Source organism: Haliotis cracherodii, unplaced genomic scaffold (genome assembly GCF_022045235.1).
Source record: "Haliotis cracherodii isolate W230 unplaced genomic scaffold, xgHalCrac1.p SCAF_8, whole genome shotgun sequence".
NCBI classification, from domain to species: domain Eukaryota; kingdom Metazoa; phylum Mollusca; class Gastropoda; order Lepetellida; family Haliotidae; genus Haliotis; species Haliotis cracherodii.
The window spans coordinates 12,495,447-12,508,441 of record NW_027266341.1 but is presented as its reverse complement, the minus strand read 5'-3'; the positions used below and the strand labels follow the sequence as shown (position 1 = coordinate 12,508,441).

At 42.4% G+C, this 12,995-nt stretch overlaps 1 protein-coding gene across 1 annotated transcript; it reads left to right on the top strand.

The window, feature by feature from the left end:
- The first annotated feature begins 2,163 nt into the window (after positions 1-2,163).
- Positions 2,164-6,259, top strand: LOC139450807 (uncharacterized). The gene is made up of 4 exons (XM_071232645.1): positions 2,164-2,203; positions 3,836-3,965; positions 4,903-5,051; positions 6,015-6,259. The coding sequence occupies exons 1-4, from the start codon at positions 2,164-2,166 to the stop codon at positions 6,257-6,259; spliced, it is 564 nt and encodes a 187-aa protein (XP_071088746.1).
- Positions 6,260-12,995: the final 6,736 nt, after the last annotated feature.

Sequence of the window (12,995 nt, the reverse complement as noted above, 5' to 3'; positions counted from 1 at the left end):
CGATCCCGTAACTCGCCTATGACGAAAGCATAGTTGCCTTTAACGCAAGCATGGGTTGCTGAAGACCTATTCTACCCCGGATCTTCACGGGTCACACTGTCACTAACGTCCGGGACAGTCTTATCCATCTTCCTAACAACGCGAACCAATGATCCTGTGTGTGTATTGCTGCTTGGTCCGGTCCAGACTTTGCCAGTGTTGTAGTGTCAGCCAACTGAGATACAATGTACCATGCCCCAGTTTAACATGGATACCCCACTCAGACACAGTTTACTGACCCCGTGGTGACCACTCCTTGTTTTATCCGTTTAATGCCTATTATCAGGCAGGGTAACAATAATGGCCCGCGATCGAACCACCGTTCTACTGCTCTCCGGACTGACGCTCTATCTACTAGCCTGGCGAGGCGTCCCATGTTTGGGTAAGAAAAGAGACGTAACTTAATTATGATAGCTGAGCAGATACAACTGAACTTGCCTGCGAACATATAACTTGTTATCAGATTGGACATAGGCCAATGCTGGCGACCTCGTTACACCACACCGAGACGTGACCTGTGGGGGTATTCATTTCTTCTCCTGGCCTCATGCAAAGATTACCTCAGCTGGAAGTCGGGCCTAAGTGCAAAGCCTTTCTTATATATCTCGACGTACAATCTGTATAATACAGTTATTTACATGGTATAGTATAGGCACACAGCTGGAGATGTAATCATATGGCCTGCTCGTGGTGATATGACCAAGGTGCATAGCATGTCGTTATTGTACTACCTCGTGCGTACTCAGGGGTAGAATATATGATACAATGTGTGTTGGTATAATATATTTATATGTTTCACAAACTCAAGGTGTCTTTTAGAACCGGCGAGGCCCGGTGTTCCTAAAAGAAGACTTAATATGTAATACTATGTATTACTTATATTGTAAAATCTGTGTCTTATTGTCTCTCTCGGGGCGACCACGACGGTTGGTATGACAAAAATAAACTAGTTTTCTTTCTTCTTCTGTATGGTGGGTGGGGTTGGAATAGGGTTTGGCGTCGCATCAATGATTATATAATGACGCGCATGCAAGTGCGGGTGTGGGCGTGGGTGTGCGTGCGCGTGTGCGTGTGCGTGTGCGTGTGTGTGTGTGTGTGTGTGTGTGTGTGTGTGTGCGCGCGCGCGCGTGCGTGTGTGTGTGTGTGTGTGCCGACGAGCCGATCAGGCCTTGTTTTAAATGCCGAGCAACAGGTGAGGTGAGGTGAGGTGAGGTGAGGTGAGGTGAGGTGAGGTGAGGTGAAATTGGGTTTAACGTCGCGTCAAAGATTATTGCCCTTATATAGCGACGATATATATATATCTGCTGTTGTAAACAAATATGAACGAAAGTCTAGCCCCACCGAAGCCGCCCGTGACATTTAGAAATTTGAACACGATGTACATATCTGTGAAAACAACCTTGGGAGAAATGAAAGTACGTAGGTACCGAATTCATGTGCTGTCAATGGACCGCCCCAAAAGCACAAGTTTGTCATGATTTGTCTCAAGATCTTTTGCATAAACTATTTCGAGAAGATGATTTTCAACTAAACACTGCGTTAACCCTCATATCACTTCAACTACATCCCAACAGCTGTTTGGCTCTTGCTATGAGGAGAGGAAATATTACTTTTATCGTGCATCGGAGCGTCACTTTCAATCCTGCTCGTCAGTCATTTTAATGTCAAGAAAGATTGTGTATCAAATTTCTCACGTCAAAGGAAGTATACACATGCAGTTATGGATAACTCAAACTGCGCGACAGCTGACATTGTATCAATGTGTGTCCATTTGTGTTTGTATTCTTGGTTGTAACAATAAAAAAACGTATTCCTCCTTTATGACTTTTTCAATAAAAAATGATTTAAAGTCCAACGTCCTCCTCACTTTTGATAAAATGTACATGAGAAATGTTTTGTATGCAGTCTAATATATCTGGTGCATGTCGTATCATAACCTTTCGTAACAGGTCTGTGTCTTCTATGGCTATGACCGTGTCAGCGCACTACGTATACAATGCAGCTCGTTGAAGCTGACACGATGAAGGACGGTGATAATATAAGGTAACCCCTACCTACGTCTTCAAAACAAACGACTACAGTGGAAAGGCAAGACGCAACATTGAGTACTGAGACACTGCAATCATGAATCTGTGTGTGAGACTCCTGTTGGTGTTTCTGCCTGGTAAGTATGCTCTCGTCAAGAGGAGTTGAAATACACATTCGTTTTATACCTCTATTTTCTGCCAGTGTAATTTCATGCTGACTACCATGTCCAGTACCAGTGTCGTGGACGAACTGAGTGACATTGTATGTATGCAAATAAAATAGGCATACGAGCAATATGAACGTATCTAACTACATGGAACTAAAATGGTATCTTCTCGGAATTACAGTTCTATTTCGTGGTGCGATACTTTTGGCAAGGGGTATATAATTATTTAGTCAACCATGAATTTGGATTATAATTCCCACCGATTGGTCAATAACAATAAAAACATCGGATTTAACAAGGAGGAAGCTAGAATGATGTACAATTACTTTACAATTACAGTCATTTCTTGAAGGCATTTTAAAATAATGATATATATATAATACTTTCATTATTCATTACGGACCGACGAGTTACGGTTACCGTGTATGTGTAACAATGCCTTTTGGTAGAAAACACGATAGAAACCACTAAGATTTCAAGGGTAAAGAGAAATTATAGCGGTTGAAATTTGGGGCTTGCCTTAATCCAAGAAGTCGTGTCAGTGGCTCTTACCAAGTCGCTACATACTTGAATGCCTGTTATACATGTCAGCATAATGTCATGACGTAAATAACAATGTTCCTTACATGCATATACATTGCCATATTTTTTTTTAAAACATGATCATGAGTATTATCGGCATTTCCTCTGTTCAGATCGCCAACCTACTTAAACATTGGACTCAGCCCATACCGCTTCACTCAACATCTGCTCTAACACCAAAGAGTTTGTGTTTGTTTTTGTCTTAGTATAGTGGATATAACATAGAGTTGGGTTACATGTAGTCTCTTTAAAGTTTTTTAAACATTTGAAACTCACACATATATAACCTAGTTTGACATTAAAAAACCGCATGTTTCTCTCCTCAGCATGGCTGTCAATTTGGCGTGCAAGTTGTCAAGAACGTGTGCCTGCATATACTACTATAGCTTACAGAAATTTAGACGTGTATTTTATGAAAACTATTTGGTATTCAGTATGGATACAATATATTCATGAACAACTTATTTATTACAATAGGAGCGACGTTTTGGTGTAGGTTCTAACACCGTTAACAAGCAATTGATTGATGGTTAGAGTCTTTTATAAATGTTGATGGCTTCTTGTAGTTTTCTAATTTTGAAGTCTTCGAGGTTGGTCGCTCCTATTGTAATAAAGAATTTGTCCATCCATATATTTTATCCTTAGAGAAGTTATTTGGTGTTCATCAGTTTACAATAACTAAAATCAGTTTCATTTCATAATATTATTATGTTTTAAATAGGCCGAGTTCGATTACCCGCATGGGTGAAACGTGTGAAGCCCTTTTAGTGTCCCCTGTCGTTATATTGCTGGAATATTGCTAAAAGTAGCGTGAAACTATATTCACTCACTCACCATTATCAAATCCTGAGGAAACGTCTGAGACCACATTTTTTTCTTTCCCAATATTTTCTGGACCAATTATCCCCACCCACCACCACCCATCCAAGATCATAAATTCGTCGTTTCCTAAGCTGTCCCAGGACTTAATGAGATTATAACTGTGTAGTGACGTGGCATTGCTTGTGGTTGTGTTTTCAGGGGCCATAGGCTATACGACCTGTAGGGAGATCTACATGGACGAGAACGTCAAGTTCCGCATCAGAAATGTCCACTGTGAAAACAACTGCTGCGGGGCGGATAACACCGGGTGTTGTAAACCTGTTAAAAAGTAATGGCAGACTTGGCATACTATGTTAGGCTATAGATGGGCTATATTTAAAACATACACGTGTCTCATACCCAGAAAAATATACATATACAAGTTGCGTCATAAAAATAGATGTATCTGTGCCACAAGACATGCATATGATGAGTTCAAATAACATGGAAGCGAAAGTTGAACATCGAATGCCTTACGGATCATAGTAAATCACTGATGGCACAGGTGTTCTCGAAACGGACCAGCATGCATGTTCAGTGGTATCTCGCGCGTGCGTTGGCCAAGGTAGCTGAAGATGCGCCCCTAAAATATTCAACCAAACACTTGTCGCTGAAGCCAGAAAAGACTTCAGACACGTGTCTCATATCCAAAGAAAAATATATATACAAGTGGCTGACTCAGTCTCTAACCCTAACATATTTACACATACAGACCCCCCATCCTAACAAAAATACATATACAAGTTGCCGACCCTGTCTCCAACCCTTAATAAATACATACACATTTTCCCTTCATCCTAACATAAATACATATACAAGTTGCTGATCCTGTTTCCTACCCACACAAATAAATCTATACAAGTATCTGACCTTTTATATTTACATTTACAAGAATACACGTTTCTCACCATGTCTCCTACCCTTACAGAAAATATATATACACGCTGATTACCTTGTCTCCGACCCAAACCTGCTGAAATTTTCCCTCTCACAAACCCCAAAACATATTCAGATTGCTGACCTTGTCTCTTACCCTAACATGCTAAGAACATACATAACGTAGAGCGTTTGTCTCTTGTTGTCAATTAACATGTGTATCTCATCTTGTGACATGAAAGAGTTGTCACTCGTGGGTCCGCCGCTTAAATATTAACCTTGTTAGGTCAATCAATGAGAAACACATATCCTGTTTTTATTTTGGTAATCTTGTTCATTTGCCTGTTCAGGTATGTATCTACTATCGACACCTGGGTGATAGTCGCGGCTGTGGCTGGATCAGTAGCTGGCATCACCCTCGTCTCAATCCTCATCAGAGTTGTGATCTGGATAATCACACGAACCACGCCCGTGCATCCTGGTCAGATTATCCGCCAAGGTTGGTAACATATACTAAGCTCCAGCAGTATCTAGTTGTGAACATGTCTTAGTTGAAATAACACAATTCCTTTCACATATCAAGCTCGTAAAACACATGATTATTGTACACAACCGTAATGATTGTTGTTCAGGCCCTGTAACTCACTCTTGTCGACGTAAAAGGCGACTATGTTTGTCGTAAGAGGCGACTAACGGGATCGGGTAGTGAGGCTCGCTGGCTTGGTTGATGGATGTCATCGTATCCAAATTGCGTGGAGCGATGCTCATGACGTCAATCACTGGATTGTCTGGTCCAGACTTGATTATTGACAGACCGCCGTCATATATCTGGAATATTGCTGAGTGCGGCGTTAAACAACAAACAAACAATCACGACAACCTTTGACGATGTTGCGATTGGCATCGTTCAGTCGCGTCTTTTTCCCACTTCCAGTAAGTCGACAAACGTATGACAAGATGTTGACTGACGTTTGAGGAGGCGAACCGGGCTCAACAAGAGCATGTTCCACGGAGCCATATTAACCTAAATCGTTTTTTGGAACGTCCCTGAAAGTTGTATCGCTTGGAAGAGTTCCAGATCAATTGTGCCCAGATGTATGGGATGTTTTTTTTGTTTTTCACCCAAACGATAAACCTACTTTATGTTACAGGGTATAAATATTAGTTTAAATGGCAACGTGGCTTTCCACCTACATCAAAACTGCAGCTAGTGCTAACTTGTACAAATCGATCTGATCAGCGCTACAACCTTTTTTAAATAAATGGAAAAGTATGGGAGTTAACAGCTGTACGATCGCTTTGTGTATTTGCATAATGAGCCTCGTTCTACAAAGCGGGTTTAGAGCCAAGACGATTGTCACTTCAACATTGACCCGCGGTTGATAGTTTCAACGCTACCCTCGCTTTGTGAAGATGGGTGTTAGTCTGCAGCTTCGGGTACTCATACGTTGTTTCCTTTCAGGAACCCCGCCTTCGCCTTCGCCGCCGCCGCCACCACCACCGTACACTGCTTCACCTGCGCTCCCAGTCTACCCTCTACCTCCAGTTATCCCGGGGGGAAGGACGTTCTGCCAGACGGAAGCTAGTCGACCTCTCTATCCATACACATCACCCCTAGCGGCTGTGTACGACCAATCTTCTCCCGCCCCATCAGCTGATCCAGCCGGAAGTACAGTTACTGCTCCACCAACCATTACGCTGCGATAGTACTTTTATTGTATACTTCAGTGTGAAAGACTGAGATTCCTGAAGTTGAAATAAAGTGATATTTTCATAGAGTGAACATAACATTTGATACTTCACTGAAGTTTTAAATTTGTATCTGTTCAAACGGGCTTTGACCATGCCAATCGCATTGTCATATTCCTATCAATAATATGAGGCATTTGGCATGTGCGATAGCGCCAACAGACCCGTATTCCACCACCTGCCAGGCTTATATGACTTTAGCAATGGGCGATCGATTTCAGCCCGGGTGGTAAGAAATTAGAGTTACGTCCCTTAGCTGTATACCTTTCCCGTGACAATGATATCCAAACAAGTTGAAAATGTTTTGCATTCACTTGCGAATAGATACATTTTACAATTTTAGTTATTGTATATGATAAAAAGGTTATTATATTCCAGTTTTCGTATCATACCCGATATGAACCTTCGACCCCCGGGTTGATATGGGGTATGATATGAAGCCTGACATACAATGACCTCTAATTATTACTCCGGTCACTTAAACACTCGATTTTCATTCTCAGCTCCCCGGGGAGTGTACAACACTAGCAGTCTGTGAGGTGTAAGAATGTTAAAAGTCACATTACAACCTCCCCCTACCGGGTACCCATTCACTACTGGGTGATCAGAGGCATATTTAGAACAAAATCACTCTCCAAAGCAGACACCACATATGTAACATGTGCTTCAGTGTCAGGCAGAACGGAAGCCCTTGAAACTCTCAAGACTCACGGCTACCCATCCAACTCCTCTCCGCGAGTAGCTGTCAAAAATGTCAATCGATGAATGACCAATTTACATTATTCCTCCATTGAAATCTGGTTTTCTATTTACACACAGTAAATATGAAATCTTGGTGTTACTTTTAATATCACCGAATACATAAAAAAATAGCGATGTTGATGCCTGGGGCGTTTATTTCAAATAATCCATGTTTTTTTCTCGGAAAACCTGAAAAGACGCAGCAAAAACAAAGTAAACGTTGGAACGTATGATCTCAAAACATTTTGTTCAATGAATGTGTGATATGTATAATATATTACATAGACTAGTAATAGTGAGTGAGTGAGTATGGTTTTACGGCGCTTTTAGCAATATTCTAGCAATATCATGGCGGAGAAACACCAGAAATGGTCTTCACACATTGTACCCATGGGGGGAATCGAACCCGGGCCTTCGGCGTGACGAGCGAACGCTTAAACCAATAGGCTACCACACCGCTTCCTAGTCTAGGTGTATCAGGCGAACATAGATATATACTAAATTCAAAGACAGTGTATCAACAAAGACTGGTTAATTTCATTTCTCCGAACTTTAATCAATCTGGATTTCTAAACACAGGCGTGAAAATGTGTAGTGATTGCCTTTGAGTGTATCCTGTCGCACTGGCAACACACTTCTACCGAGCTGGTCTGGGACACAATAGATACATCAGAGAGATTTAACTTCAATAATTAATGGATGGGGGCACTTTTAGATGATGGCCAGTCGCTTGTATTATATGCCAGGTTTGCTTGTAAGCTAACTATAAATTCAGGTCACAAAACAGTTAGATGAGATGTGCCGCTCACACCGTAGGCATCTGTGGTGACAGGTGCGCTCTTTGATTGTCCATGATGACAGGTGTCTGCAATGAGTATCTGAAATGACAGGTGCTCGCTACAAGTGTCCGTTATAACAGTTGTTCGCAGTGAGTGTCCGTGATGGCAGGTGTCCACAAGGTGATGCTAGGAAAGTTGTCATGGGAACCCCAGTCTGAAAAGACACAGTATGAAACATTAAAAAACACAAACCTGTCAAACTTGCACACAATTATCTCAGAGTTCTGTTAGTGCCCTAAGATGATATATATTGACTCATATACTCAAATGTATTTATATTGTACACTTTAATTTCCGGAACTTCAGAAATAACACGGATAATAGCGATAACTGGTTGGTGTGCGTATTTAAAGGTATGTGATAAAGAAAAGGATTAGTATGTAGATTTTTATATACTTTATGATTTGAAGGTACGGAGTTAATCCTACACCGCTTATTGGCAGACTTTTCTTACGGGACGATCCATACCCCCGTAGTGATGTGTAGAACTAACTGATATCAGACGATGAGGGGTACAGTAACGCAGACACTACGCAGGGTGAACGCGTCTATTATGTGTAAAAACTCAGTCCCTCACACGCACTGCAAACTAACACCACAGAACACGGAAGCGTTGATAAACTGTTAAGTTTTGAAATGGCTGTGACGCTTAACAGTACCCACTTAATGAGAAGTGTTTTTATCTCACACAAGGGTACGCCGCTTCTCCACCCAAGGCCAGGACGAAGGGAGAGTACTCTGATCGTGTCAAATCCCCCGTCATAGGGTCCTCCCATTTGTCAGACACCCATTTGTCAGACACCCATTTGTCAGACACCCATTTGTCAGACACCCAGTTGTCAGACATCCAGTTGTCAGACACCCAGTTGTCAGACATCCAGTTGTCAGACATCCAGTTGTCAGACATCCAGTTGCCAGACACCCAGTTGTCAGACATCCAGTTGTCAGACATCCAGTTGTCAGACACCCATTTGTCAGACATCCAGTTGTCAGACATCCAGTTGTCAGACACCCAGTTGTCAGACATCCAGTTGTCAGACATCCAGTTGTCAGACACCCAGTTGTCAGACATCCAGTTGTCAGACATCCAGTTGTCAGACACCCAGTTGTCAGACATCCAGTGGTCAGACATCCAGTTGTCAGACACCCAGTTGTCAGACATCCAGTTGCCAGACACCCAGTTGTCAGATACCCAGTTGTCAGACATCCAGTTGTCAGACACCCAGTTGTCAGACATCAAGTTGTCAGACATCCAGTTGCCAGACACCCAGTTGCCAGACACCCAGTTACCAGACACCCAGTTGTCTGACACCCAGTTGCCAGACACCCAGTTGTCAGACACCCAGTTGCCAGACACCCAGTTGCCAGACACCCAGTTGCCAGACACCCAGTTGCCAGTCACCCAGTTGTCAGACATCCAGTTGTCAGACACCCAGTTGCCAGATGCCCAGTTGCCAGACACCCAGTTGCCAGACACCCAGTTGTCAGACAGTACAGTACCCCTTTACTCATAATTAATTATATGACACAGACACTGGCAATCTCTTTTAAGTTGTAAACGGTTTGGTCAAACTGTAAACATGAACTTTGTTTTCACTGAAGTTTGCGAGATGGTGCTTCCAGCTTGTTTCTAAAAGTGAGTTTAATAGGCCATGAACTCCTTCCCTGGCGTGCCTAGAGCTGTGCAGTTCAACGACTACATGGTAGTCAACCGGGTCGACGATGATGCCAGATTCCGGATACCATTATGGAACCATCATGATACTCTAGGCTCCAACAACAATCTGGAAGGTTTCCACTATAGGCTGAACAAGTCTCTTTCTTATCAACACGCCAACATCTATCGTCTGATTGAAGTCATCGAGAATATTGAAGAAGCAGACAGAGCTAATATATTCCAAAGTATAAAGCAATAATAAATATAGAATAAACACTGATTATGTATAAATTATATTTTCTTTTGTACCAGTTGTCAGACAGTTGCTGATGACAGGACTAGTCTATTCGGATTTAAGGGAATATATCTCACACCTGATGTGCCCTCAACGATAAAAGTTGGTGCTGTTTTAAGGTGTCTGACAAATGGGAGATGACCCCGTGTACACATATTCTATCTGCAGTGGAGAAAGTTTAGAAAGACGTTATAAGTCAATGCCGGACAAGTCCACTTTATGAACAGGGGAGGGTGGGGTGGTGGGTGTGGTGGGGTAGTGGTGGGGTGTGGTGGGGTGGGGTGGGGCTTAAACCCCAAAAAGTACCAGAATCTGTTCTTTGCTCATAAAGTGTTGTTCCAAACATAATATTTGTTACATTTGACCAACTTCTAAATGACATTGTGTGTTCATTCTACTAGTTGATTTTTCAAAACCCCATTAAACTGGACCTAAGGGTGGAAAGTATATATTGAATACCCCAAAGAAAACTACCAATACCAATATACTATTATTAGTAGTGAGTGAGTGAGTTGGGTTTAACGCCGCTTTTAATATTATTCCTGTTATATCATGGCGTGTCAGCTTAATGTGGGAGGAAAGCCTGAAGTGATGCAGGTCTCAGACGTTTACCACTTCGGTGAAACCCACGGGTATGGTGCTGACAAACCTAGAAACATAATCGGGGCGAACCGGGATTCGAACCCACAATCATAGGTTTCAGCGTGCCCAAGGGACGCAACTCTGCACAGCGAATCGCGGCGCCTTAGACGACTGGGCCACCCGTGCACCCAGTAGCAGCAGCAGCAGCATCAGCAGCAGCAGCAGCAGCAGCAGCAGTAGTAGTAGTAGTAGCAGTAGTAGTAGTAGTTGTAGTAGTAGACATATTTTCTTGCCCTGTTACCCTGTGTACGCTGAAAATTCATAGATTTCCAGTGTCATAAAAATAGATGCGTCTGTGGCACAAGACATGCATATGATGAGTTCCAATAACATGGAAGCGAAAGTTAAACATCGAATGCCTTACGGATCATAGTAAATCGCTGATGGCACAGGTGTTCTCGAAACGGACCAGCATGCATGTTCAGTGGTATCTCGCGCGTGCGTTGGCCAAGGTAGCTGAAGATGCGCCCCTAAAATATTCAACCAAACACTTGTCGCTGAAGCCAAACAAGATTTCAGACAGGAGAAAATCCATTACTGATTCAATCATATTCACGCTGTGGTAGTGTAGATATGTGAATGACAAATGTTCAAATGTTAATCAATAAATCGTGCATTAATGACAACTCATTCTACTATCGTCTACAGCTTACACAATGAATAATGCCACACTGAAAGGCTTTGAAAAAACCTGAATATGACCTGAAATTTTAAACCATAGCAAACAATATCATCCCTGATGGTATATATCACTTGTACTGTGATTTCCTCGCCCGTGTAGTTAAATTTACCAGGCATCTGATAAAAGAGTCCCGTAGACAAGATAAAGAGACCCAGGGTTTCATTACGTGTCTCACCCATTGAGACCTCGACGGGCGGGCTCAGATTGTCTCAGGTGAGACGACGGTCGCTCCCCATTGCAGACACCCCAGCTTGCAGACAGCTTAAACAAACATAAGACAAGGTTGAATCCACTGCACTTTGCATCCTACATCTTCATTGAAATGGTATCACCCACAGACACCACCTAATTAATAATGAAACATGCGTTTCTCCATATTCTTATTCTGTCAAAATTCAACAATGAATTAAAACAGACATCCAACATTTAATGAATATCATTGTGACTGTAGACATGTCCAAATGTTATCGTGTCATCTAGCACTGATTGACTGAAAGTGTATACTACTGTTTTCACAAAATTAAAGGAAAAAGCATATATGGCACACGTGGCCAGGTGTCTATGGCGTGTCTCCATGTTGTCTCACGTGTGACGCCATGTGCCAACGGCTTGTCTCCAGTACCGAGCCATGCTATAAAATGTGACACCAGGTGTCCACAACATGTCTTACTTCATCAATGTGTTGTCGAAATCGAGACACCAGGTGTTCACGGCGTGTCTACATGTCTCCAGTACCAAGTCGTGTTGTCTTTGGACAGGGCTATGCACAATGAGGGTGTCACTGCGTCCGAAGCTGCACCGGGTGTTGTTACTGCTTCACTAACACCTCTTGCATTACAAGTTAGGACCCTGTCAGGGCGACAGTACAATTCATGCTTATTCATTTACATCAGACCACTTGTATACATCAAACTTAAAATAAAAATAGCCACATAAATGAGTGAGTTAGTGAGTGAGTTTGGTTTAACGCCGCTTTTAACAGTATTCCAGTTATATCGCGGCGTGTCGGCTTAACGTGGGAGGAAAGCTCGAAGTGATGCAGGTCTCAGACGTTTATCACTTCGGTGAAACCCAGGAGCACGGGTATGGTGCTGACAAACCTAGAAACATAATCGAGGCGAACAGGGATTCGAACCCACAATCATAGGTTTCTGGCGTGCCCTAGGGACGCAACTATGCACAGCGAATCGCGATGCCCTAGACGACTGGGCCACCTGTGACCCCATAGGCATATAAGATGTAGGTAACTATTTTACAGTCAACAATGGAAACACGTCAATTAAAATTGCTATTATTTACTGTGCATGGAAAGTTAGAGCACGTTCATTGCTATTATACATCGAGTGAGTCTCTAAATACTTCGAGTGATGGAAACGTCATCCAGAAGTTATTAGGTCAAGGCAAAAGAACTCTTGACAGGATAATACTCATAAGAGGAAACGATAAAGGAAATTGTATCAAATATCCGATTCCTGAGAAATGCAGTGACTGAGACTGAGCAAACACTTCCCACTTCCTCTTGTTTGTCTGCAACATCACGTGACACGGAGAGAGTAGCAGATGCCAAGCGTTATATCAGCCTGTAGCATCACTTGAAGTGTACCTCGTACGTTCCGGCGTAGTGCCGTTTCCTTCATGACACATACTACACATATAACTCATGGAAGTATTATTATTGAAAGCAAACTATTCCCCAGAGAACATGTTAAATTTACATTTGGCAGTCGAGTGTGGATCTTTGTAGACTTCATACAATTAAAAACGCTCCTAAGAAATCATCAATACATTTTGTCCTTTTTGTCCCGATTGATTACATGTACTGAACCGCAAAAGAAACG